The sequence below is a fragment of the Camelus ferus genome, chromosome 11 (assembly GCF_009834535.1).
Source record: "Camelus ferus isolate YT-003-E chromosome 11, BCGSAC_Cfer_1.0, whole genome shotgun sequence".
NCBI classification, from domain to species: Eukaryota; Metazoa; Chordata; class Mammalia; order Artiodactyla; family Camelidae; genus Camelus; species Camelus ferus.
In genome coordinates, this window is record NC_045706.1 from 450,051 (window position 1) to 472,388 (window position 22,338).

Sequence of the window (22,338 nt, forward strand, 5' to 3'; positions counted from 1 at the left end):
GAGAATGGGCTGCTCAGCGACCTCCTGTCGAAGACGGGGGACCAGGGCACAGAGCCTGCGCGGGCGCAGGACGGCCAGGGAGGTGGGCAAGAGGCCCAGGGAACAAGAAAACGCAAAGGCGGGAAGAGAAGTCAAGCCCCCTTCTCTCCCAGGACAGAGCCCTGCTCCAGGAGCAAGACTGCGGGGGGACCAGGAGGGGCACCCAGCTCAGGAAGGCAGAGGCCGCTGCAGGACAGGGTTCCCACACTGGGCCGGGGGTCTGGCCCCACTCGCTCCCAGTGCTCCCTCGGGGTTTGCTGGTCAGCAGGGCAGTTCACCGGATTAGACAGGAACACCCCCCCAAAACCCCCGCTGCCCCCAATAGGGACTCTCCTTCCCGACAGGTTGTGCCCCTCAGCAGACCTGATGGGCTGAGTTCACGGCTCTACAGTTAGCGCTTGAATTCCACACAATTCGCTGAGACTTCTGGAAGATTCTGGAGAACTCAGCTGACCCCTACTTCAGAGCTGCCTCAGCCCGTACTGTCGCCATGACTAGGGCCATCCGTCAGGTAGGAGCATTGCCCACGGTCCCATCAGACGCCCGTCTGTGGACTTGATCCTTCTCTGCAGGGATTCTGGTTGGTCTAGGTCACAGGATGGGCCCTGGGGGTCATTTGCCACCGTGGCTTCCCAGCTGTCTGGCTTGAGTGCCTCTTAAAGGATCTTGAGAAGCATTTACTCACTCCTACTTAAGTTGGCATCTCATTTTTCTTTTGTAGGTTTAAAGGGATGCGAAGTATGTAGTTTGCAGCACGTTCCAACAGACCACTCCCCCAGCGTAGAGTGAGCCCCTGGTGGAATCACGCTGTGTTCCTCCTCTAGAGACCGGTTACTCCACGCAGCCCCCGCTCACCATGCCGTGGGGTGTGGCGCGACCTGGCTCCTCTCTGGGCTGAGGGGTGTTAGCTGCGTGCACGTGCTCGTGTGTGTCCAGTGCCTGTCGATGGACGGACACCCGGGCTGCTGCTTTGTCTTGGCCGCTGGGCCCATCCCTGAAGGCTGCCTGATGGAGTCAGGGCCCCGTTTTTCTCTCGGTCCCACCAGTACTCATCTCAGGACACTCTTCTGGAAGGTGAGAAACTTCACACTGTTTCTTCTTGACCTCGCGTTCCCACCGTTCCTCGCAGGATGTGATATGAGCGGCGTGCACCGTCATCACTGAGGGTTTTATTAACACTCCCATTACATTCTCTGGCTCAAATTGTGAATTTTAACAGCTTTCTGAGACTGGAGTTTACAAACGTAGATGCCAGTCTCCCAGGGCGCCCTGACATCACCGTGAACACAGGCAGCACAGGGAGCACGTGGCCATTGGACGCGGCCAGTGCCCCTGCTGAGACACCCGCCCTCGCAGCTTCACTGGGAGCTCCTGGCTGCTCCCCTCCGTCCAGTGTCAGGGTGGGCGTTGCTTTTTCGCATCTTGCGCTCTCAGGGACGTGGGACTCGGTCACACAACACAGTTTTGTCACAGCGCCGGCTCCGCCTGCCCTCCCGCTGGTGCCTACCGGTTAAGTCTGGAGATGGGCTTTGTCCTGCTGACTGCACAGGTCTGGGGACACCAACTGCCCCTTTGTGGTGGCCCATGGGCAGGGCAGCTGTGACTCAGACACCGGAGCTCAGGTCAGTTCCCGTCCCCTGGGAAGTCTTTGCGAAGCCCACCCACACAGGCCTCTGAGAATTCCCTGATCTGGGGAAACTGCATTTCAATGTCACTCAGGATACTCAAAACATCATGGATTAGAACAGACCGGGGTGGGGGGGTGTCCTGGCAGAATTGGGCATGGCCAATCTGTGAGCTAATAAACCCCTAAAATTAGAAACCCCCCCAAAAAGGCGAGAGAGCAGGGGTTTGGGGGACACACAGGAACCCGGAAAAGGAGAGGCTCTCAGTGCCGGCCGGACACATCCTGGCTTCACCATCTGATGGGGAGGTGGCGGCCTCGGTGGGCTCTGGGGCAGCTCCTGGGGCAGAGCAGTGGTGCCCCCTCGAGCGCCCCCCTGGTGCACTCAGCCCACCGCAGGGGTTGCAGTGGGGGGCTCACGCCTGGGGAGCCGATTATTTGGGCCCAGGAGGCAGTGGGCATTCACCCACGGGGGGGCCACGTGACAGCAGGGGCCCCATGGGCCTCATACTCATTCCTCCGCGTGTCACTGGACGCCTCACAAGGGCAGGGACACAGTGACCGCCACCTGGGCAGGGAACTGACCTCAGGTGGGAGGCCTTGGCAGCAGGTTGCTCACTGGGCAGACTTTGGAGGGGCTCTGTCTCCCTGGCTTCTCCTGAGTGGATGGGACTTGAGGGGGCGCTGGCCTTCAGGTGGGTGGCAGCTCCTCTTGGGCAGCCCGGGGCCTGCCTGAAGCAGGTAGGTGGGTCCAGGCTGGGCCCGTGGGGCCCAGGAGAGTCAGCCTGGGTCCTGGAGCCAGACCTTGACTGGGCTGCTGACCAGTGTTCCATTCGTTCCACAAACTGGCAGAGGACACACCAGTGCGTGTGCTGATGAGCCCGCGAGCTCAGGCCAGTGGGGCAGTCGGAAATCGCAGTTCCCAGCCCTGGGTCATGACTGAGGCAGGAGCTGGGGGGCGCCCGGGGGCTGTGCTCTGGGTGGATTCTGGGTGTGGTGGGGCCGCTGTGGGTGAGTGGCACTGTGCTGGGGACTGTGAGAGGGACCGTGTGTGTGAGCAACTGGGCCGTGAAGGGCTGGGAGCAACAGACACCATGCCTGTGTGAGGTCCACCTCATGGTGACGGGCCTGGGCAGGCCCGGAGCCCCGAAGCACCCCCAGCAGAGGGGCCCCCTTTGCCAGTAGGGTCTACGGGCTCGCAGAGAGGGGCCCTCGCTGCAGGTGGATCCCGGCCCTGCACTGGCACTGACCTTGGAGGCGTGGCTGGTCACGATCTCTGCGGCCACCCACGTGCTGACGTCGTCTGCGCTTCTTAAAAGCTGCAACAGGTACTTGTCCTGGACGTAACTGGGCAGAAATAGGCTGCAGGCTTTGGCTGACAGAGACTCGGAGGAACAGGCTCTGGGAGAGACACATCGCCTGTCACAGCTGGAGCATGGGCTGGAGCATGGGGTGGAGCGTGGGCTGCAGCGTGGGGTGGAGCGTGGGGTGGAGCGTGGGCTGGAGCGTGGGCTGCAGCGTGGGGTGGAGCGTGGGGTGGAGCGTGGGCTGGAGCATGGGGTGGCCCTTGGGGCCCAGGCAGCCGTTGGGATGGGCCCTGCATTGGGGGGGTCGGGCTTCAAGGTGGAGCCCCACGAGGCGTCCCCCTTCGGCCAAGAGTGTCCCCCTTCGGCCAAGAGTGTCCAGGAGACACTTGGGTGAAGCCCCCAAGACCCTCCGGCCAACTCCGCGTCGGGGTTTGTCGGATGCCCGCGGCGGACACTCACTTTGGGACGGCTGCACTTTTGTCTGTGACGCCCAGGGCCCGTGAGTTTAGGAAGTGGACGGGATGGCACTTTTGAAACAGCTCCTGTGGAGACAAGGACACAGATCCGACAGCACGCAGGGCCGGGGCATTTCTGCAGTCAGGCTGGGTCCCCCGGACTCCGTACCGGCCCAGTGACAGCAGGTGGGGTCACCGAGTCCCTGTCACTGCTGTCACCTGCCAAGTGACGGGGCCCAGGATGGCAGAGGGTCCCCACCTGCTGCAGCAGCGTCAGCTGGCTGAAGAGCTGATGGGTGCTGTACTCGGTCAGGAAGTAGGGCCCCTTCTCGCTGGCCTTGGCGTAGGGGCCGCACAAGTCCTCAAAGAAGCAGGGCTTGGGCAGGGCGGACGCGATGCTGTACTGGCGCTCCTTGTGGTGAGGCAGCGCCAGCCCGTTGCCCCGGGACAGCCTCCAGGGGAAGCTCTGCAGGGCAGGAGGTGCAGGTCTGCGGACGCCCCTCCAGGTGGGGGACCCCAGGCCCCGGACCTCTCAGACCGGCCCAGCTAGAGCCACAGGGCAGTCCTTCCTGCCTGCAGCGGGTCCCGGGAAAGAGCTGCTGAAGTTTGGAGCTGTCTGCACGTATTATGGTGAGGTCCCTTCAGACCCCACCCCTATCCCAGGCCTTTTCCTGACCCAGACCTTGGCTGGAGGTTCAGGGAGGTGAGGTCTGAGACCCTGGCCAGCCCTCTGCTGTCCTTGTCCAGGGCCTGGGGTGGGGAGTGCCAGCCCCACAGGACTGGTGCCCAGGAGGGGCCACAGGGGGAGTGTGTACATGTATGAACACACGAGCACAGGTGTGCGTGCATGCCCCACGCTGGGCTCAGAAGCAACACCCGCCTGCCCTGGATGCCCCATCAGGAAAGGCCGCACCTTCCGGGAGATGCCGTCCTCCGAGAGCCTCTTACAGAGGGCGTTGAGGGGCCTGGTGTCCTCCTCCACCTCCTTGGGGTCCTCCAGGTCTGTGCCACGTGGGGCGCCCTCGGCCCGGCGCTCAGTGCCTGCCTCCAGGAGGCCCAGCAGGTGTTCTGCAGAGCTGTCCAGGGGCAGGATCTGGGCAGAAGCACATGGGGGTCGCCTGCGGTCTCCTAGAGTGTGCGGCCCCCACTCACAGGGCCCCACCCTTGGGGGTGCCAGCCGCCCAGGGCACCTGGGAGGAGATGAAGTCCTGGAGCCTCCCCAGGAGGCCCGCGTTCCTGGTGAAGTCCACGGCATAGCAGTCTTCCAGCCAGGCCTGCAGCAGGCAGAAGCTCCTCTTGTAGATCTTGGTGAAGGTAGACGTGGGGTCCTGGTGGGCCCTGGAGGCAGATGGGGGAGGCCTGAGCCACTGACGGGCCCCTGCCAGTACCACCGTGAGGGCCTAGCACGGGCTGGCACCTCCCCGGGGTCACACCACCAAGCTGTGGGGAGTGGAGAGGGCAGGTAGGGGGTAGGCAGAGGGCAGGTGTGGGGTCTGAACGTGTCTGTCTTCAAGGGGCACTTTAGGCCCACCTCACCCCACCTGGGGGCAGAGGCTGCCTTAGGGTTGGGGGTGATGACAGGCCAGCTTGGAGAGAGCGGGTCCAGGCACTGCCCGCCCCCTCTTCCCTCACTGACCCTGCCCGCCGGCTGTGCGCGCCATGGCAAAGGGAGGCCGAGGCCCGTGGGATGTCCCCACCCCTGCTTGGCTGCCCTCCCCTCCTCAGCCGATGGCCCAGTGCACACCCACCTTCCCACCTGTCCCTGGCCGCCGTCCCCTCCTGTCACTGGTGACCCCCCTCTCTGTGGCCCATCTGCACCCCCCGCCTTCTGTGCCCTCGTGCCCCTCGGGGCGCTGGCCGTACCTGGACAGAGTGCCACGGATGCGGTCGAGGAGGAAGTGCAGGAAGTCCTGAGGCGCGCAGAAGTAGCGGAAGGTGTACAGAAACTGCTGCACGTAGCCCTCCAGGAAGGCGTCGCTGGGGCGGAGGGGCAGTCAGGCTGCCGCCCGGGGTTCCGGGCGGGTGCGCGCACGCGTGTGTGAGTGTGAGCCCCGTGCTGGGAGGGTGGCGGGCAGGAGCCCCGCTCAGAAGTAAAAGGGGGAGTTACTGATCACATTAGAGATCCCCAATTACTTCCAGCATGAGGACTTTCTCAACATCAGTTTTTAAGGCCCCCACTGTATCTTCTAGAAACAACTAATTCAGAAAGTCACGGAGCACATGCAGCCCCAGCCCCAGCCAGAAGTCGCTGAGTTAGGAAAGAGGCAGGTGAGGGCCCTTGAGGAGCGTCCTCCACATCAGGTGCCCCGGGGAGCCAGGAGCTGGGGGAGTGAGAAGGAGGCGGGGGGCCCAGGAATGCGGGAGTGAGGCACTGGTCACCCAGGGCCTCTGTGCAGGGACGCTGTGCCCAGGCTCAGGCCAGCACCCTGTGGAGGGGGCGCCACGGGGTCTGCAGGGATGAGCCCCTCCCCTCAGGAGAGATGCCGTGCTCACACACGGTCCACATCACACACACACACACACACACACACACACACACACACACACACACACACACACACACACACACACACACACACACACACACACACACACACACACACACACACACACACACACACACACGCGTCTCCCGGAACAGGTCTGAGGGGCAGCCTGGAGCCCCAGCCAGCTTGAAGCCTTCATCAGAGCCAGGAGCAGCCCACCCTGGGAGAACAGGCTTGGGGAAGAGGCAGCTGACCTGGCAGGGCCTCCCTGCTCCCCACTGACTGCTGAGAGCCATTTCTGGGGTCACCACAGCCTCCAACTCAAAGAAGACCCTGGTCATTCAAAGTGGTGTCTCAAGTCCCTAAAAGTGAAGACGGGGGCAAGGCCTCCACTGCCATCTGGGAGGAGGGCTGTATCCAAACTTGATGGGGCGCAGGACGGGGTCAGACCCCCAGCCCGAGAACCAGGTGGAGCTGGCAGTGCGGACAGAGGGGTGGTGGGGCTGGGGTGGCCCCGGGGCCCCTGTGGCCCTGGATGTGAGTGGCCTGGCCTCCCTGCTGCATTATTAATCGGAGTCCCAGAGCCTAAGCCGTGCTCATGCCCCGAAGAGCTGCCAAGAGCTGGCGGGTCCGACCTCACTGCTGCCCCTGGGGAGCTGACTGTTAATTATGGGGTGTCTGACTTAGGAGAGCAGGTGAGATCCAGCCATCTCTGAGGCTCCGGGGTGTGTTTGAATTTACAAGCCCACCGGACTGTTGATCATGGGAGGCCGTGTTCCCAGGTTTTCCTCCAAAGCTCCCCTGCACACCTGAGACCCAGACGCTCAGGTCCACAGGTGCGGGTCCTGCAGGGCCCAAGACCCTGAGGCCACTCAGCCAGCAGCCCAGCAAAGGAGGCCAGCGGGAGCCAGCTCGAGGCAACGGAAAGGTCTGATGGAAGCTTTCTAAAGTGAAAACCAGTGCGAAGCCTCCCAGACAGGGTGGGCGAGACCCCCCCACCCCCACCCCGAGGGCCCGTGTCTTCCCTCCTCCCCTGGAGTCGGGGCCGGGCCCGGGCTGCACCTGGAGTAGAGGTAAGCCATGAGCCCCAGCGGCGTGCCCGCCTGCAGGACGCGGGCCTTCCTCTGCCGGCCGCTGCGGGGCTGCCTGCTGACGTTGTAGAAGATGAGGGACGAGGACTCGTCCAGGGGGCTGAAGTCCAGCGTGTCGCAGTGGGCGGCCGCGATGTTCACAATCACCGGGAGGGCGCAGGGCTCCAGGCCCCACCGCTCCGCGTACATGACCTGGGGCAGCGAGTCCCCACCGTCTGCTTGGCCTGCTGCCCAGTCACCCTGCCCCAGGCCTGGGGGTTTAACAGACGGAGCCCGTGAGCACCAGGCCTCTGGAGGGAGGGGAGCAGATGTGGGGGACTTGCCTGGAGGTACTTCTTGACCAGCCCGAGGAATTGCACCTTGGACCTCATTTCCTCCAGCTGCCCTCTCAGTTTGGACAACATGGTCTTCACCTCGGAGCCTGGGGCAGGGCAGAGCTGACATCAGCGGCCTGCCCCCGGGGCCCCAGGGCGTGGCCCGAGCTCCGCGGTCCAGAGAGGCTACCTTTGTTCCTCTTCTCCTTCTGCAGGAGCTTCTGGTAGAACTTGAGTGTCTTCCGGAAGTTTCTCTTCTCGATCATGAGCTGCTGCTCCAGCTCCTGGTGAAGAAAGAGCCATGAGCCCAGGGCACCTCCCACCAGCCGTACGGCTGCAGGGACATAGGGGGTAGCACGTGTCCCGAGGCGGGTGTTCAGCTGAGAGGGGCGGAACGGCAGCCGGACGAGTCAGCAGACAGCTCAGTAAACAGGAAGGAAGCAGTTTCCATCGACCACTCAAAAAATGAGGCCAAAATGTGGGGCAACTGGCTGACCCCCACCCTTTACTAACCAGCCCGCAGGCTGCCCAGGAGGGGAGACAGGCAGAGCCGGAGGGCACGTCCACAGCTGCGGCCGGGCCTGGCCCTGGAGGGCCTGCCTGGAGAGCTCCCCAGACACCATGTCCACGGCTGGAGGGGGACCTGGGCCCACGTCTCCTGCGGCCCCCCTGGTTCTGGGGGTGGATGATGGGGGTCCTTGGGGCGCGTCCGCGTGGCAAGCAGTGACTGTCCCCAAGGGCATGTGTGGCCCTGCAAGGCCTCTCTGTGGCCCCAGGGACACCCACCGAGCCCCCCACCCCTTGCTCAACAGCCACCCCCCGGGAACCCCGTGTGGTGCAGCCATGAGCCTCAGGCCAGGGGGCCTCCCAGAGCTTCTCTGTGAGCTAGGCCTCCCTGCTTAGGAGATGAAGCTTGAACACACCCAGCAGTGTAGACCCTTGATGCACCAAAACAGCCCCACCCCCGGGACCCGCCATGCAGACCCCCCAAGCCCCTGCTGTCCAAACGAGGCTTCCAGCCAGAGTCCAGAGACCCAAAGACACTGGGGGCTTCAGCCAGGCCACGTCTCTGTGAGGGAAGTGGGACCAAGACCTCCAGGCTGTGGGCCCCTGGGGTCTGCATTGAGCACCCCGTGGCGGGAGGGGTCCCAGCTCCTTCCTGGAGAATCTGAATGTGCTCCCCTCACATGGGGCGGGGGAAGCCCCAGGGCCTGTTCCCTTCAAGGAGAGAGCAGCCTTGCCCAACTGCCCCTAGGGAGGAACCTGCGGTTCTGGAGCAGGAGGGGGCTCTGGGAAACCTTAAGGGTCCCTGTGAGCTGGGCCCTGAGTTCCAGTGGGTCTTCAGCTGGGACCGTGAGGTTCCTGCAGGAAGCTGCTGTGAGGCTCTGGGCTGGGGGCAGAGGCCCAGGGACCACTGGCTCCTGCGGAAACTACTTCCTGTTAATGAGGGTCAAGGTGGCCCCCAGTCCTGAAACGGCCACAACTCAGGGAAGCACGACCCTGACAGCTGAGCATTTGGGTGTTTGTTTTTGGGAGTCCAATCAGATCAAGTCCAGAAAAGGTTTCCCCCAAGCTTGTCGTCCTGCGACAGCAGACCCTGCTTTTGACAGCGTCTCCTGAATGGTCCTAAGGAACAGGAAGGCCCGAGCCTGCTCTTCCTGGTGGTTTCGCTGTAAACGTGGCTCACGTGGCTCACGTGGCTGTCATGTTCCATGTGCTGTTTTACAGACAGCCCCACAGGTGGCCGGCACCTCCAAGCCAGGGCAGCTGTTGGGCAGGGGCTGTGCCTGTGGTGCCAGGGGTGGTGCAGCCTGAGCACAAAGCCACGTCCCTTTCCCTTATCTCGGTGGTTAAACCAGGTCCCTGGAGTCCTCTGGATCCTCCTTCAGCTCAGCCAAGTGCAAAGTGCAGAGGGGGAGAACATCGCACACCGGGACCGGCGGGTAGGCTACCTCCACAGAAACCAACGTGGGGAAGGTCGACCCGGCCCACACTGGGTTGCCTGCTGGGCCCTGCCGGGAGCTGCCCCAAGGCTGGTGACAGTGTCTCGGAGGAGACGTAGGCTCTGATGTCCCACAGCCTGGGTCTGGTCCTGCTCCCCACGTGACAGCTGGCCGACCCCGGCACGGTCACCGGAGTCGGGGGAAGATGGGCAGGAGGGCCCTGAGACCCACGTGCAGGCCCTGCGCCTCCACCACGGAGCCACCGGCCACCCTCGCCATCTCCAGTGTTAGAGTGAAATGAAACAAAACTTCCTCAGCCACGTGGGCCAGGCTTCAAGTGCTCAGTGGCCACATGTGGCTGGAGGTGACCCAGTGGATTGTGCAAGTCTGGAGCGTCTCACTGTTGAGACCAGGCCTGTTGGTGACAGTCGAGGCTCGGCAGCAAATGAGGTGGCCCCGTGGAGCTGCGTTCACGGAGAACCACCCTCTGCCGCCTGGACGTGCCTCTGAACAAGGCCCAAGGATCCGCGGCTCCCCCACGCCTCTTCGCTGTGGTCCTGGCCTCTCGAGAGCAGTGGAGGCAACCTGGCCCGTGTTCCAGGGCGGCAGCTGGGGCAGCGTGGGAGAGCACCCTCGAGGCCATTTGCTCACCCACTCTGTCCACTGTCCGGAGGCTGATTTGAGAAAACTCCCTGGGCGGGGCTTGTGGGCGCTGGGACTGAGGGCACCCATGGGACAGGGCTCCCGCAGCAGATTGACAGCTCGGTTTATGAAACCTGAAGTTTGTCGGCAACACTTCTGACATCGCTGACCTGCAGACCCACTCTTTCAAAAGGACCATTTTGACTGATTTTAAAGATAAATCTGCACAAACCAAGACACGCAGCTGTGTGAGATGGCGTCACCCCCAGGCCCACACACCGGAGATGCACGGGGGGGCCTGGGCCGCGAGCTGGCTCGGACTGGCAAGGTCTGAATAAAATACTCAGGGTCGGTTCCCCCCAGCCTAACCTGACCAAGGGCTGTTTTCAGAGAGTTAAAGGAGAGTCAGTTCATCAGAGGGATGAACGGGATGTTCTGAGGCACAAGTTAGGCCCAGCGGCAGCTGGACTTACGTAGACCCGAAGGCAGACAAATACTGGGGAGTAAACAGAAATGGTCAGAAGCAAGCTGGAAAAACCAGAAATTGTGGGCGACGAGAAGAGGACAAAATCAGCGTCGTCCACCCAAACGCCCGAAGCAAAGCCTGTTCAACAGCATGGGGGGCCGGGCGCCCCGACCGGGGAGCGGGGGCCTGGGAGACCGCCGCGCCCGGGGCCAAGGCCACAGCCATGCCCACACCCGCGGCAGGAGCCCGGGGCGCAGTCAGCGTGGCCTGTGGTCAGTGAGGCATGGACACAGCACCCCTCGCCCCACAGCTGCCCCACCCAGCCCAGCACCTGGCCTGTTCTGACTCGCTCCCTTTTTGGGTAGGAAACATGTTTTATCCCTTGTTTTATGCCTTTTGTGTTTTTCTGAGGCTCCTGTTGGAAACAGGCACCATGGGGTCCCAAGAGAAATGTGTGACCACGGCCGGGGTCACCCACCTGCCCGTTGATGCAGGGGGGTGCAGAAACTCACCTGCCTGCACTCAGGCTCCAGGAGACACGCCTTCCCCAGGTGAGCAGGAAAAAGGGAGAAACATGGTCACTCTGGTCGTCCGCCCCAGCGCTTCCCCCGACCACCCCGTCCCCTCCAGACTGGCCCCCGCAGCAGCCGCCGCAGGGGGATGGCAGGGCCTAGCAGGGCTGGGGCTGGTGCTCCAGAGACAGGAGGCCAGGGAGCCTCGTCCTGACCCCAGAGTCATGGGCAGTGACAACGGCTCCTGCCCCAGCCGAATCTGGGATCAGAGCTGGACGCAGGGTCCACCTTCAAGGGCGATCTGAGGGCGGCACCGGAGAGACCCGGGAGGGGCTCACCAGTGGGCGTGTCTCCCTCCAGGGAGGTGCCACCCCAAGGAAGCACAGGGTGGAGGAAGTGGCCCCAGCGGCCCACACGGAACCTGCACAGGGGACCCACCAGCACTGAGACAGGCTCCTCTGTGGAAGCACTGCCTTCCACGGCCCTGAACGTGGCCCCGGGTGGAAACGGGGCTGCCTGTCTGCAGGGGTCCACAAGGACGTGATGCCACTAGTTAGCATGACCTGTGATGTCAGAGGGTGACCTGTGACATCAGGGGCCATGACCTGTGACGTCGGAGGACACACACAGACTCGGCCTCCCACCTTCCCCACCACTGTCGAGAGGAGGCTGCTGGGAAGTCCACGTGGGCGCAGTGAGCTGCCTCAGAAAGGGTCATGTCCTCTGTAGGGCTGGAGGCTGAGGCTACCGGGGGATGCGAGGGTGGGCTCTGTGGACGCCTAGGCTTGGAGGTGAGGGGAGGACTCGCCCCTGGATCTCCCCTCTATTCAGATTCAGCTACACTGACACCTGCAGGCTTCGCTTCAGCCCTCAAGTCCCCAAGGCCAGTGCTCACCCCTCCCCACTTTTTTCTTCTCAACTCACTAAGAAAACTTTTATTTTGAAATGTGTTTATTGCGACAAAGTACACATAACGTAAAATTTTCCCTTTTAACCATTTTCCACCCTGCAGTTCAGCAGCATTAAGAACATTCACACGGTTGTATGACCATCACCACCATCATCTCCAGAACTTCCCTGTCTTCCCAAACCGAAACTCTGTCCCCACCAAACACCGACTCCCGGTGCCCTCCTCCCTCAGCGCCTGGCAGCCAACGGTCTGCTCTCCGCCTCTGGACTATTCCCAGGCCCCCCCACAAGTAGAATCATATAGTACCTGTCTTTTTGTGACTGGCTTATTTCACCGAGCATAGCGTTCTTAATGTCCATGCTGTAGTAGCCTGTGCCAGAATGCCTTTTAGGGCCGCGTAATGGCCACCGTGTGGATGGACCACTCTCCAACCCAGTCTTCCACGGATGGACACTTGGGTGGTTTCCACCTTTTGGCTGCTGAGAATAACGCGGCTGTGAACACGGGTGCACAGATACCCGAGTCCCTGCCTTCGACTCTTCCGGGTACATACCCAGAAGCTGAACTGCTGGCGGACGTGGGAATTCCGCGTTTATCTCTTGCCGAGGAAATTGCGTGCTGTTTTCCGTAGCAGCTACACCATCTGAATTCCCACCAGCAGTGCTCAAGGTCCTGGTTTCTCCATGTCCTCAGCGCCCTCTGCTGTTCTCTGCTCTTTAGAAACACCCTTCACTGTAACAGCCGTCCTGATGGGCGTGGGGTGGTAGCCCACCACAGTTTAGATTTATTTTCCCTAATGACTAAGACGCTGGTGGCGCTGAGCACCTTCTCATGTGCTGTTCGGCCACCTGTATGTTTTCTTTGTAGAAATGTCTGTTCAAGTCTTTCACTCATGTTTTGATCAAGCTGTTTGTTCTGTTGAGTTCATGAGTTCTTTGCAGTCTCGATATTAAACTCTTCCCAGATAGAGATGGTTTGCGCTCCCAGTCCAGAGGTGGCCTGTTTCCACGCTGTTGATGGTTTCCTTTGATGCGCGAAAGGGTTTAACTTGATGAAGTCCAGTTGACTGATCTTTACTTCTGCTGCCCGTGATTTTGGTGTCACAGCCAAGAAAGCATCACCAAATCCAATGTCAGGAAGTGCTCTCTTCTGCTTCTAAGAGCTTTATGGCGTAGCTCTCATGTCTGGGCCTCTGGTTTCTAGTTACTTTCTGCATATGGTGTAAGGCACAGGCGCGGGTTTTTGCGTGTGTGTAGGAGATCCAGTTTTCCCAGAACCGTTTGTTGAAAAGACTCTCCTTTTCCCATTGAACGGTCATGGTGTCCTTGTCAAAAGTCACTTGACCACGCGTGTGGGAATTAATCCTGGGCTCTCTGTCCTAATTCGCCGGTCTGCGCGTCTGTCTCTGTGTGTCTCATACTGCTTTGGCTATGGTAGCTTTGTAGTAAGTTTTGAAATCAGAAGTTTGAGTCCTCCAGCTTTGTCCTTCTTTTTCACGATTGTTTTGGTCGTTGGGGTCCCTTGAGATCCCATGTGAATTTTTGGATGGGTTTTTCTCTCTCTGTAAGAAGGGCCATTTCTCCCCTTTTAATTCAGCATCTATATGAGTATGGCCACGTGGCCGTTCCACACTTTGAGTCAGAGTCCAGTGCTGTGTTACTTCTTCATAGCTCCAGCCGCTCCGGCTTCAGGTGGTCCCTGTGACCCTGACATGCCGCCTTCACTGTCTCCCCGAGCGTCTCCTACTGCCTGGCACTGCAGATGCTTCAGCCTGTCTCGTGCTTTTCTTGCCCCAGGCCCAGGGGCAGCCATTTCTCCAAGGAGCCCTGGTTCCTTTGATTGGAGAATGGCATTAGACACCAAGATTTGGGCACCAGGGGTGCTCACTGCTCCTGGGTTTCACTGCTTCCAGGCCCTTGCAGCCGGCAGGCCTAGGAGCTCCATGGGTGCATATCTGGAGGAACTGCTTTTGTTCTTCATCACCTCCTGTGACCACCATAACCACCTCACAGAAAACACTGTCCACAGACCCTCTTCACGCCATCGAAGACCCCCGGCCCTTCAGGATATTCCAATGTCAGGGCGGCTCCGTTTTGGGAGGACCCTTCCGTAACACTCGGTTATGAGGTCTACACTCGTTTTGGGGTTGTCAGAGCAATGGCTCCATCACTGGTGCCCTACTCTGGCCTCTCAGCGGCCCTTGCCCCCTGACCCTCCAAACTTTTCCTAGGAGGAAGCAGAAGGCAGTGGTGCCCAGCTGTGCTGGCACTCTGCTGCTCAGAGCAGTTCTTCCTACCCCTCCAGGACACTCAGGTCCAAGTGAGCTGCACTGTGCGCAAACGCACATGAAGGGAAAGACAGTGGGAGCAGGGGCCACAGACCCAGAAGCAAGCAGGAGAAAGGAGACCGGGCTCATGGGTGGGGATAGGGCCGGAAGCCACCCTCTCCTGGTCAGAGCTCCAGACTCTGATGTAGCGACACGGGGCTTCCCTGTGCCAGGCGTCGTGTGTGGGGGCCAGGGCACTGGGTGGGTGCCTGCTGTACGGGCCACCCCCCTCACCAGGCCCCGCGGGAGGCCTGAGTCCTTGCAGCCCCCCAGCACAGGCCCCAGGCACACTGGGGCTCAGACTCAAGGACACGCAGCGGGAGGAGCGATTCCAAGGAGCACAGGCCTGTGCCTGGAGCTCCGGGGCCTGGGCAGCGTGGGGCTCTTTCTAGCCTGGAGCTGAGTAACAAGTGAGAAAGCACCTGGGAAGGTTCGGGTGGTGCTGAAATGCCGTGGAGACGCAGCTTCTACAGCTCATGGCCTGGAGGTTGGGGCGGTGAGTGAGGGGGCAGGGGCGGGTCTCCTGACGGCTGACGGCCACTCCTGTCTGCTGCCCTGGGGAAATGGGCCTTGTGCGACTGAGGCCCCAGTGGGAGCCCCTGGACACAGGGGAGGATGTGGCCCAGGTCAGGCCTGGGCTCCTGGTCACTCAGGAGTGAGGGGGCTGCAGCCCAGCTCAGGGTGCTGGCCACTGGGCCAGGCCCCCAGTAGCAGGGCAGCGACCATGGGTGCAGAGCTCTGTGTGGCTATCTTGCACCCAAGCTGGCCAGGCCTGGACACTCTCAGGTCTAGGGCCTCCTCTGGCCCTGCTGACCCAGGAAAGCAAGCAGAGCACACTGCCCACCACGGAAGCGGACCCCAGGGGCCCGGCTGGAGCTGATGGCCTCAGGCAAGGGGCTTCCCAGCTCATGCTGCTGCCCGAGGAGCAGGAGGCGTGGGCTGACCGGGGGTCAGAGCTGCACCTGCCTGCCCGAAGCCAACAGTGGTCACCAGGACAAGGTGACCTGCCAACTGTTTCTGGTGGCCAAGTGCCCAGTTACCACCCCCAAATACAGAGGACACTACAGGTGGGCACAACACCCCCACGGAAGGACACGGAGGGCACCAGATGGGCGTGGCGGCCACTGGGGCGGGGGCACCAGGAGTAGGGGACACAGAGAGGGCATTTCTGTCATCCGAGTGACCTCGGAACTTCTGCCTGAACACAGCCTCACGTCCCACAGCATCCCCAAAGCCACAGCAGCCTCCCGGGCCCACCGTGGACAGAAGCCCAGGACTCACCGGGCTCTGGGCGTCGGCGTCCAGGGACCCGCCGGCCTTCTGCCTCGCCAGCTCCTTCACATAGTTGTACACATCGGCGCCGAAGCAGTCGGCCTCGTAGAAGGCGCTGCACCAGCCGGGGCTGCAGCTCTGGACGCTCGCCAGGCCTGGGTTTGAGGAGGGGCCTGCCCTCCTGGGGCCTGGCCGGCCGGGCTACCGCCTCTGAACCCACGGCCAGGCCCCCATCCGGCAGCCGCTCCTCTCCGGCCTCGGGCAGCTGCTCCCTCCCGGCTCTGACCGACTTCTGAGGCCGAAATCCCACCTCAAAGTTGCCCCGGGAGAACTCTGAGTCCACGTCCGGCTTCTCCTTCCCTGGACAGAGGAGGGGAGGGTGGCTGGGGGCAGGAATGCCAGGTCCTGGGGGAGAGGCCATCACTGACTATTTATGGATGAGGTGTGTCCCGAATACGGGCCACCTGGCAGCCCCGCGTCTGCTCTGGGGGGGCTCCAAAGGGTCCTCAGGGTGGAGAGCCCTCTGTCCCCTCCCAAACACGTGCTGCAATGCGGGGCAGAGTCGATGGTGTAGACCAAGGGACATTTGAACTCTGTAAACAGACGCAATGCAGAGAGTCCCTCAGGCACCATGGTCCCAGCAGGCGGTGGGCTGTTCTGGGCGTTTGCACTTCGCTATTTTGAAGGTTTCCAAGTGAGTATGGGGTAGAGGGGAACCCCTGGCCGTCATGTGTGGGATCATAATCACAGAATCTGATCCCTAAAGCCACGTCCTGCACACAGGATTTGGGGAAATTACAAAGATTTCGGTTCTGGATCAGGGAGTCCTAGGCTACCGATGCAAGAAAACAGGCCTCAGGGTCTTTAAGCAGCGCGTTTCCAGGAAGGGTGCAACTCCTCCATCACCAAGACCCCGGGGGGCAGGTGCCCCTCCACCATGGCCCCCAGCCCCAAGGCCACCTGGGTTTGTGGCCCACCTGCTGGCCTGGGGAGAACGCCCCCCCCCTTCAAGGCACAGACCCCTGGGGACTCTGCAGGGACAGCCTGGCCCTGAGGGTGGAGGAGGTTCTCACCCTGGAACCCAGGTGTCTCACCCGAGGGCCTCGTGCTGGATGGTGAGCAGTTCCTCCGAAAGCTGGTCCCGCTGCTGCCCTCGGGCTGTGACCCAGGCTCCTCAGACGCGCTGTCGGAATGGAGGATGCTGCAGGTGCCCCTAGGCCCCTCCCGCCACACCAAGGCTTCCCTCAGGCTCACTAGAGGGTCTTCTGCTGAGTCAAGGTGGGGCCTGGGGTGACAGGGGCCCTGCCACACCTTTGGGACAACTGGCTGCAGGACACAGGCCCTTTGGCAGAAGGCTTTCTGAGCACCGTTTCCAAAACCATAAAAACAGGGGCCAGGCTGGGCAGGAGCAGGGTGTGTGCAGCCTCACTGGGTGGGAGTGGGGCCCGGGGAGGGCACGGGGCTGAGTCGGGGGTGCCCATCCTGCACGGGCATCGTCACAGCATCCCCAGCAGAGCTTGGCTACCACCTGTCACGTGGTCCGGCTGTGGCTCCCGCAGGGAGGCGTGGGGGTGCTGTGAGCTCGGGCTGGCCTGGGTGTCGGGGCGTCAGGGCCACTCCCACCCCCATGGCCCTCTGCCGCCCTCTGGAAGGGGCTAGGCCAAGCCCGGCATGGAGGGCACAGGTTCAGCCTGTGACGGGGTGAGGGGCCGAGAGGGCTGGGGGAAGGGGACGGGAGGGGAAGCTGTGGGCCCCTCTTCCTCTCGTGTCTGTCACCTCACCCGCTAACACCAGGATGGGAGCTGGACAGTGGGAGTGGACACTTCCCTGCAGGGACACCCCCCTCCCCGGGCTCCATCACTTTGCCTCCTGAGCTGGTCCCAGTGCAGGGGACAGGGCCTCCTACGCCTGTGATCCCACGAACCTTCTTGCCAAGAGGACCTGTTGCCTGAAGGGAGCTTTGGAAAGAGTGGGTTCTGGGCCCAGGAACTGGGGCCCAGGGGGTGGCCGCTCCAGGGAGGGCAGTGAGCAGGATGCAGGGGCAGGAGGGGACAGCTTGGGGAGGGGCAGAAACCCTGGGCTGGGGGAGCCTGGGCCCACGAGGGGAGGGGCTCTTACTTCTCGGAGGGCGACGTCCTCCCGTTCACCACTTTGAAAAGGTTCTGCAGCAGCTTCTCCCCCCAGTAGAGGTCACAGAACTTCTCCGAAATTGCCCCGCAGAAGGTGGCGTAGGTGAGGTCTTTCAAGGCATAAATATATTCCCCTGGGTTTGCAGAAACAACAGGGTGAGTTAAAATGTGGGTTCCCCTGGTCTCAGGAACTGGCAGGGTAGCAGGGCGGCGGGGAGCACAGTGGGTGGGATGGGGCAGCTGGGTCCTGAGACCCTCTGCCTGCCTTGGGGCTTCTCTGCCATCTGGCCCCTGGGAGCTCAACTTTGCCCACTTTGTGCAGAAATGGATGTGGGGGCCCCTACGTGGTGACCTTCCCCATGCACGGTGCCCGCCCCCATGGCCTGTCCCTGGTGCTGGGGATTCTCCTGGGCCTTCTGTGGCCCCTGATACCCATGATCAGAGCCTCCAGCCCGTTGTCCAGGTAACCGTCGAAGGCAAACTCCTCCTGGATGAGGCGTGTGGCCTCCTGCAGTGACGGGCAGTCTGTCCCCTTCGGGAGGGGTGAGGCATCCACACTGGATGGACAGGACTTGCGGTCTGCTGACCAGGGCCACTTGGGGTGACCTTCTGGGGCCTGGTCACCCTGGTCCCCGACGGGGGTTCCCCCGGGGTTGTCTGGATTCGCTGTGGCCAGGGAGGGGTTACATGGGGTTGACGCAGGGCCCTCAGTCTCCTGGTTCGGGCCCCCAGCAGCCTTGCTCCTGGGTGGCTTGGCCGGGTGGCTTGAGCTGAGGTGGGCAGCGGTGGGCCCTGGGGGATGGGCCCTGAGGCCTTGGGAAGAGGCTCCGGTTGGGACAGTCTCGTCTGTCTCTTGCTCTGGGGGTGGCACCTGTGTTTTCAGGGGTGGGGAAGGGGCCGAAGATTTGGGCATCACCAATGAAGCCTCCTCCAAGAGACTGGCCGGGGCAGGGGGTGGGGGGCAGGGGCACCCCTGGGCTGAGTCTCCTGGCACTGACTCTCCGAGGGGCTCTGGGGGGCCTGGTGCTGGCTGGTCGGGGATCTTCAGGCTGGTGGTGGCTCCGTGGGCTTCAGGGGCTTGCTTCCCATCACCCTCCTGGTCCAGTTGGCCTCTCCTCTCCTCTGGCCTCTCGGCTGGCTTCGAGGACAGGGCACATGTGTCCCTGCGAGCCAGAAGAGGAGAGCTCAGGGGGGGCCTGGGGCCCTGCCAGCTTTCGGGAGGGCGCACTCACCTGGTGACACCTGCATCTGGAGCGAGGACGATGGGCCTAAAGTGAGTGGCCGGGGAGGTGAACGCCGCAGGCAGCAGTGCGGCCCCTTCGAGGCGGGAGGGGTGACTGGGCACGGGGCCCTGCACAGCGACGAGCCTCGTGTCCCCGCTGACCCGCACGAAGCCTGGGGACACACAGGTGAGTGGGCTGGGGCGCTGGCCTCAGTGGGGTCCTGGCGACAGTGGGGTGCTGACCTTGGTGGGGTGCTGGCCTTAGTAGGGGGGCTGGCTTAAAGGGCCTGAAGCCTCAAGGCACTGGGAGGGAGAAAGACTTCAGGGAGAGAGGCCTGAGGGAGGGGCCTGGAGTCCAGGGCTGCCCAGGAGCTGGGAGGGAAGGGGCAGCATGCTGCTTGGAGAAGGCCGGATCAGACAGTAGGCTCAGTCGGGCCTGTGCAGAATAGTGTTCTCAAGCTGCAGGATGGGGGTGGGGGCCACAGAGGAGCAGGGCAGGACAAGAACTGGGGTCATGAGACTGACGCAGGCGGGCGTGGGAGCGGAGGCAGGTGAGACGAGGCTGGAGCCCCCAGGACTCAGAGGAGACTCACGGGGAGTCAAGAACAGGACAGTCAGGGCCCAGTTCTGGACACGCTGTCCTGGGGACGCAGCCACATCCAGAGTGGTGTCCACTCAGGGCTGGACTCCTGGAGGCTAACTCTGGTGGGACAGTGGCAGGGGCAGCGGCAGCGTGGGGCACGGGGCCTGTGGGCAGGAAGGTGGGGAAGAGCTGGTCCAGGGGCCCACCTGAGCTGGGCCTGGGCGCAGCGCTGGGGTTCAGTTCAACCACCGAGGAAGCATTTTGCAGACTGATGGTCTCTTCCTCCTGGTAAACCTGGGCAGCAGGACACGGCCGGCCCCAGGTGAGATGCCCGAGGTGGCCTCGGAGGTACAGCGTGGACCCCCTGCAGCTCGCGCTCCCACCCATGCTGACTCGCAGGGCTGGCTTGTTTCTCTTTGGAAGCAGCGTCCCGGGGGCATGAGGCTACCCAATTCAGAGGTTCTGGTAGGTTTCTGGGGCACGGGAAGCTTAGGGGACTGCCCGAGGCCGGGGTCCCCAGAACCCACATCCCAGAGCTATTGAGGGATGTGGGCGCCTGTCTGCGTCCCAAGGACCTATCACTGCGCGATGCGGCCTGCCTGGCTGCCTGAGGGTCACTCTGCAGGACCCCTGGGCTGTCCCCCGCCCCCCACATGCCAGATGGCCAGCAGAGCCCAGGGTGTGGACCAAGGGAGGGGCTTCTCCGCCAGCCAGTTCAAGGCAGGGGAAAAGCTAAAAGATATGTCAGAGAATGATGAGTTATTCACCATCTGGTTCCTAAACTCCCCAGTCGTCTGTTTGATAATAAAAAACAAGGATCCTCGGCTCCTGGGCTCCTGGATTCCCGGGCCCCAGGGCAGGGCAGGGTCCTGCCCGGACTGTGGAAGTCGCCAGCTTACCTTGCAGGTCGACGCCCTCAGGTGGGCTAACACCTTTCTGCTGTCCATGCCTCGTTGCAAGAGGTAACTGCTGCACAACTGAAAGGACAGGCCACTGTCCAGACACGCTGAGACACGTGGCTGGGGCACCGGCCCCGTCTCACTCCCACGGTGGCAGCCAGGAGGGCCTGGGGGCTGCTCTCCAGGAAGACCTCACGGGAACGCCTTCCTGGGGAGAGCGCATGCGCCCCAGCCTTGGGGGCCGGTGGTGACACTGCGTCTTAGCCGCTGTCTTTCCTGGCCATCCTCGGCTGGGAAGAACACCGAGCACTGGGCCCGCGGCACCCAGCCCTGAGGACCCTCAGGAGCAAGGGGAAGTTGGGGTGTGTGGGAAGCTATGCTCCCCTCCGGCAGGGCCCGAGGACGGGGGTCAGTGCTAGGGCCCAGGACACCACCCACCCACTCTCCGGCTGGTGGCTGCACTGGAGACGCAGGCTGGTCTGTGGGGAACCACGGTGCTGAGCGTGAAATGAAACCCACAGTTCCCTGCCCAGCGGCACTACCTTTCCCCAGAGACAAGACCCTGTGTCCTGGCTCCCCTGCCCCGTGGGCCACCGCCCAGGCCCGGGACCTCAAGCTGGGGCCCCAGTGCAGCGCGTTTACCTTGACGGCCTCGGCCGGCGCCGGCCGCTCCTGGGCGCTGCGTCTGGCCATGTGCAGGAGGAGGGTCTTGAGCCTGCGGGGCAGCGCCAGCTTGTGGTCTTGGGGGACGCTGAACTTGGCTGCCGTCCACAGCACCGCGGCCACACAGTACACGGAGGCCTGGGGGTTGGGGAGAGGGGGGGCCAGCCGTGCTCAGCAGACAGGACCCCGCCGGGCACCTCCTAGCCCAGGGGCCTGGCCTGGGGATCGGCCTGGCTGACAAGCACCGAGGAGTCCTAGACACTTGGTGTGAACAGGGCGCCCGGGGGCCTCGGCCGGACCCTCCCGTTCCCGCTGTTTCCACCAGGGCGAAGGTGGCACCCCAGAACCTGCAGCCAGGAGTCCCCAGAACGGTGGTTCACTTTGGGCTCTGAACAAAACTAAGCCTCTTGGTACACACAGAAGTTTATTCTAAAATCTGCTGAAATGAAGGATGTGTGCCACATGCTTGGAACCAGTAACGATGGCCCGTGCGGCACCTGTCTGAGTTCCCCGGAGCCGGCGCCCTCCCTGAGCGTCCTCTCCCGGTGTCACCCTCTGTGTCTGCGCCGCGGCTGGCAGCCCTGCTGTCTGGACAAGGGAGGGACAGCGAGACTACACACAGCTGCCTTCCGCGCATGCCGCGTCGGCAGGGCAGCGGGCTCCGGGGAGGAGCGCAGTAAAGACCTGACCTGACCCAGTGTGACCGCGTCGTTCGTGCTTCCTCCATCACGTCATTAGGTCTAGACAGCTGACAAACCAGCGAATCAAGCCCTGATTTTAGCATTTGCTGATTTCCGTTCCGTGAAGACCCCCACACAGCAGGAGTCAAACTGCCAAGGTGGTGCCGTGACCCGACACCCCTCCGGCCCCCCACCCAGGAGCACATCGAACCGCTAGGAAAGCATTAGTTTTGAGTACTTATCAACCTTTAAGAAGTTAAGGGTTTAACTTTGAGGTCATTGTAGGTTCACATACAGTCGTGAGAAATGATCCAGAGAGACTCCACGTACCCTTCACCCAGCTTCCTGCCACAGTGACACCCTGCAAAGCTGCAGGGCCCCGGCCTGGACACGCGGAGTCGCAGCACATCTCCATCCCCAGGTGCGCTGCTGTCGCCCCACCTCAGGCCCCGGCGGCTGCTCCTCTGTTCTTCATGTCTGTGGCGTCGTCATTCCCACGGGCCGACTTTTTCTGTCGGCCGTATTATCCAATTGTTGCCGCATCGACAGTCCACTCGTTGCGCGTGCTGTTCGGCAATGTGGACGCGCAGTCCACCCACGGAAGGACGTCTCAGTGGTTTCCGGGTCGTGGCTCTTATAAATATGAACGTTCATGTCCAGGATTCTGTGTGAACACACGTTCACTTGTCCAGGATCGATGCCTGGGAGAGCGAGTTCTGGGCCGTATGGTGGCTGCACGTGTAGTTTTGTAAGAAGCCACAGACCCGTCTTCCTA

General features: G+C 62.3%; 1 protein-coding gene across 1 annotated transcript in view; it reads right to left on the minus strand.

Moving 5' to 3' along the window:
* The window catches only part of KNDC1 (kinase non-catalytic C-lobe domain containing 1), a 54,888-nt gene that overhangs the window by 5,006 nt on the left and 27,544 nt on the right, over positions 1–22,338 (minus strand). Inside the window, 19 exon segments of the mRNA XM_032490592.1 lie at positions 2,914–3,064; positions 3,430–3,512; positions 3,685–3,891; positions 4,339–4,518; positions 4,616–4,763; positions 5,289–5,402; positions 6,974–7,194; positions 7,326–7,423; positions 7,507–7,600; positions 10,880–10,909; positions 15,397–15,573; positions 15,575–15,757; positions 16,480–16,570; positions 17,506–17,650; positions 17,949–18,679; positions 18,749–18,911; positions 19,528–19,615; positions 20,221–20,298; positions 20,863–21,021. Of these exon segments, the coding sequence (XP_032346483.1) occupies positions 2,914–3,064; positions 3,430–3,512; positions 3,685–3,891; positions 4,339–4,518; positions 4,616–4,763; positions 5,289–5,402; positions 6,974–7,194; positions 7,326–7,423; positions 7,507–7,600; positions 10,880–10,909; positions 15,397–15,573; positions 15,575–15,757; positions 16,480–16,570; positions 17,506–17,650; positions 17,949–18,679; positions 18,749–18,911; positions 19,528–19,615; positions 20,221–20,298; positions 20,863–21,021 (3,141 nt within the window).